The sequence below is a fragment of the Plecotus auritus genome (genome assembly GCF_963455305.1).
Source record: "Plecotus auritus genome assembly, chromosome: 9".
Lineage (NCBI taxonomy): Eukaryota > Metazoa > Chordata > Mammalia > Chiroptera > Vespertilionidae > Plecotus > Plecotus auritus.
Window position 1 is genome coordinate 112,828,579 of NC_137783.1, and position 4,808 is coordinate 112,833,386.

General features: G+C 39.8%; 1 protein-coding gene across 1 annotated transcript; it reads right to left on the minus strand.

The window, feature by feature from the left end:
* Positions 1–2,331: 2,331 nt before the first annotated feature.
* Positions 2,332–3,276, minus strand: LOC308233367 (olfactory receptor OR51C1; the record flags this gene model as incomplete). Its single annotated transcript, XM_080640292.1, has 1 exon — positions 2,332–3,276. One exon carries the CDS (start codon positions 3,274–3,276, stop codon positions 2,332–2,334), a length of 945 nt encoding a protein of 314 aa, XP_080496418.1.
* Between the last annotated feature and the right edge of the window lie 1,532 nt (positions 3,277–4,808).

A 4,808-nucleotide genomic window follows, 5' to 3' on the forward strand; every position in this document is an offset into this window, starting at 1 on the left:
TCCTTTATTTTTCTCCTTAAACTACTGGCTTTTGGGAAAGTCTCCAATTCAATGTGAGCGTGTCCACCTTAGTCAGAACACAACATTTGCTCTGCAAACCACCCATTCCTGATGTGTCCCTATTACCCACACCCTAGGGATGAAAGCTTTTAAGTTTCCAAAATTGTTAGGCAGTGGGGCTGTTCACACATTAGTGTGTGTGGGTGAAGTTGGGGAGACATCTGAGAAGTAGTGTGAACATCTTGGCCATCTGGATCTTGAGACTGAAGTTCCTTCTTCTCTTTCCTATTTGTAAGACTCTGAGTACCCCCAACCTTCTTCTCTACGTCACTCTTTTTCTTTCTCCCCTTCCTCTCTCCATACCCCATCTTACGTGGTGTGTTGAAACAAACAAACGTCCAGTGTGTAATTCCACATCATCTGAACTTTTTTACCAATTTCCAACAGTGAATAAAATATTGTCCCTGGTCTTGAGAAGTGGGCACAGAAGTGTGCTGGTTGCAGTAGATTCTGAAGAGGGAAGCTGTGCACGAGAAAAAAGCACAGGTACTGTAGGAGCACCTGGAAAGGACACCAGCCAGACTTGAGCAGTCAGGAAAAAGCCTCTGAACAAAAGTCACTTTTAAGTCAGGAGAAGGGAGAGAGTGAAGGTGACACAGGTGAAGGTAAGAGCTTGTCGAAGGAATGAAGCGAGATAGAGCAATCAGGGTTAAGGAAATGCAAGTTGTTTGTTGTGCCTGGATTACCACATACCGGGGAAGTAATAAAGCTTGAGAGGAAAATAGAGCTAGGTCATCAGAGATTTTATTATTTTTACTATGTGGTAGGCCCTGTTTCAGAGTCTGGAAGATGCCATAAATGAAGCAAAGGCCTTATACTCAGTGATCTTACCTTGTAATGGGGAACAAGAGAAGAAATAAACAGATATGTAGTATGTTGAGGAATGAAAGTGCTAGAAACTAAAAACAAGATGGGTAGAGAAGAGAGTGAATGCAGACAGGAATTGAGGGAGAGGTATTGTTGTTATTTTTATGACAAGAGCCCTGTAATAAGATGACACTTAAGCAGAAACGTGCATGACGTGAGACAGTAAATCATGTGAGTACCCAGGGGTAGAATATTTTAGGTAGCGAGAACAGCAAGTGTGAAGTCTGATGTTGAAGTATGTTTGGTGAGTTTAAGGAAATATTGGAGGCTAGTGTGGATGTAGGAGAGTGTATGAAGGGGGGAGTAGCTGGAGCAGTTGCGATGATGGAGCGGAGTTAGATATAACATATAATGACTGTGAATATTCCCTGGGTAAGAGAGGAGACCACTGGAACATGTTGAACAGAGGAAGTGACATAATTTGTCTTGTGTATTTGTCTTGTCTAGACTGTAAAGCAAAAGTGGATGAAGAAAGATCCATCAGAAGGCTATTATATTTCAGGTCCAAGATGATGATGGATTGGCTCAGTGGATAGAGCATCTGCCTGAGGACTGAAGGATCCCAGGTTCGATTCCAGTCAAGGGCATGTACCTTGGTTGTGGGCACATCCCCAGATCCCCAGTAGGGGGTGTGCAGGAGGTAGCTGATAGATGTTTCTCTCTCATCGATGTTTCTAACTCTCTATCTCTCTCCCTTCCTCTCTGTAAAAAGTCAATAAAATATATTTTAAAAAAACTTAAAAAAATGTGTTTATATATGTAAAAAACACACCTAGAGCTATGACTGGTCAAAGGAAATAAATGTTAGTTAAAATTATTTTTACAGTTAGGAAGTACTCCCTAATTCTCATAAAAGAGTGATTTTTTTTTCATAATGTGTTGTTCTAACTGCTACGAAGTGGATTAAGTAAAAAGGATTGTTGGCAGGATTAACAATAGTTTAGAATGAAAGGTGATGGGGAGAAGAAATTCTAGACTTAGGGCTTTAGGCTGTTTGTTCCTTTCATTCTTTTTAAAAAATTTTTTAAAAATATATTTTTATTGATTTTAGAGAGGAAAGGAGAGGGAGATAGAGATAGAAACATCAATGATGAGAAAGAATTATTGATTGGCTGCCTCCTGCATGCCCCATACTGGGGGTGAAGCCCACAACCCAGGCATGTGCCCTGACAGGGAATCAAACCGTGACCTCCTGGTTCATAAGTCAATGATCAACTACTGAGCTATGCCAGCTGGGTATCCCTCACATTCTTATGTCTGTGTATTCACATTTGTAAAATAAAAGAGTCAAACTAGCTGATATTCTACATATTGCCCAACCTGTGAATTTTTGCTCAGTTTTATCGAGCACTAGTTCTATTTTTTAATAACATGACTTGATGTAGAGTGGCTAGAATTCTGAGTCTATATGTCTTTGGAGTGGAGAATTTTTATCACAGCTCTACGTATCTGTTTGGTCTTCACACTGTAGATGATGGGGTTCATCACAGGGGGGATCAGCAGGTAGGTGTTAGCAATCATAGTATGTACATATGGTGGAGCCTGTTTTCCAAATCTGTGAACAAAGGATAGACTGATCAATGGAATATAGAAAATTGCAACAGCCCCAATATGGGAGATGCATGTGCTGAAAGCTTTTTTCCTCTCTTCTGGGGATGCAATGCTGAGGACAGTCTTAATGATCAAAACATAAGAAAGGAGGATGAGGATTGAGTCCACCCCAACAGTAGAGATCATGGCTGTCAACCCCACCACATTGTTGATCTTGGTGTCTGTGCAGGAGAGCTTCATTACGTCAGGGTGGAAGCAATAGGAGTGGTGTAGCACGAGGCTGCGGCAGTAGGACAGTCTTTTCAGAAGGGCTACCATTGGTGTCAGCATCAGTGTCCCCCTGATGACAATTGCTACTCCAATTTGAGCTATTCTGGAGTCAGTTAAAATGGTTGCATACTTGAGAGGATGAGAGATGGCTACAAAGCGATCAAAGGCCATGGCCAACAGCACTGAGGATTCCATGACAGTGAAGAGTTTAATAAAGAACATCTGTGACAAGCAGGCATTAAAGCTGATCTTCCGGGCATTGAACCAGAATATACCCAACATGGTGACTAGGGTGGATATGGACAAGCCGAGGTCAGTGGTGGACAGCATGGAGAGGAAATAATACATGGGTTCATGGAGGCTGGGCTGAGTGACAATGGCAAAGAGAATCAGGCTGTTTCCCGAGAGGGCTGTTATATAGAGAAAGCAGAAGGGAATGGAGATCCAGATGTGGAAGGCTTCCAGCCCAGGAACACCAGTTAGCAGGAAAATGATGGAAGAAGATGTGGTATTCTGCAAGTTGGACATGCTGAATTATAAGTACAGAATTCCAAGGTGAAATTCTAGAACAATGAAAAAACTACATTTAAAAATTAATCTAAACTACAATTAATTTAAACTACAATTTAAAAATAAAACCTATAATTTTATTAAACCCCAAACAAACCCAAGATGAATATATATATACTACATAAATATGAATAGCTCATTTAAATTGATAAAAGAATTGTAAATTTTCAGCTGCTGTGATTTAAAATTTTTGTATTTTTTATTTTTTGTATTTATCTCAGCCCACAATTTTTCTTCCCGGGGGCCCTTTGCTTGTAGCTATGTTTATACTATGTGACCTTTTCTTTCATTCCTCTAGTCAGAGATGTCTGGACTAAATAAAGACATTTTACCCAAGACTGGCAAATCATATTTCATTCTTTTTGGAATGTTTAAATTGTGATAAAGAGGTAGCAGGTTGGTTTTCCTGTATAGTTGACATAAGAGAAAAATAGATTGGGGCTTTAGAGCAGCAGTATTACATCAGCCATAAGTATAGAATGCAGAGAATCTTAGGACTATTTGGGAAGCCAGAAAAATAGGAGAGATATTTATAATATATGGAACACATATTAAATGATAATAAATGGCTTAGGCACCAGCGCAGTGTGTCTACAGTATCTAACCTTTGCAGTGATCCTTAGAATGTAACACCTGGTGTCACATTTGAGTGGGATAGAGAGTTAGAGCACAGAACTACCACCACAGGGACATTTTGTGCTGCCATGGTCAGCTATATTTGTTTCTTCAATTTGCCTGAAGACTAGTTGTTCTCCAGAACAGATTTTCTCCATTACTTTTCAAGAGATACCTAGTACAATGTTACTGTTTTGCTTTGGAGGAAAAGATAAAACTTTATGGAAAACATCTTGTTTCTTTTTTCATCGAGTAGAAAATTTAAATTAGGCATATGGGTTTGTATGAGTCTGGGGAGAGCAGAGTTTAGGGTTGTGGCTGGAGAGGGCTCGATCAGTGAGAAGTAGCCAATATTACTGTAACTGTTCCTTGGGGGAACCTAAGAGTTTCCAAGACACACAAGTTTACCCAAATAAAGTGCTACCTCAAGGATTACCTAAAGAAATATTAGATTGAAAATTGGGAAATTTTGGCCCTGGTTGGTGTGATTATGATAATATGCAATGACTGAGTTGTAATTTTGCTCACTGAGTTCTAGGAAATTTTATGAGATCAGTTTTATTTTAAAATTATCAATTGCTATCTGAAATTTCTCATTCATCCTAACTCAGTGGTCGGCAAACTCATTAGTCAACAGAGCCAAATATCAACAATACAACGACTGAAATTTCTTTTGAGAGCCAAATTTTTTAAACTTAAACTTCTTCTAACGCCACTTCTTCAAAATAGACTCGCCCAGGCCGTGGTATTTTGTGGAAGAGCCACAACTCAAGGGGCCAAAGAACTGCATGTGGCTCGCCAGCCGCAGTTTGCCAACCACGGTCCTAACTTCTTCATGGCTCCCCTTACATTATTTCATTAATTCAAACAATTTC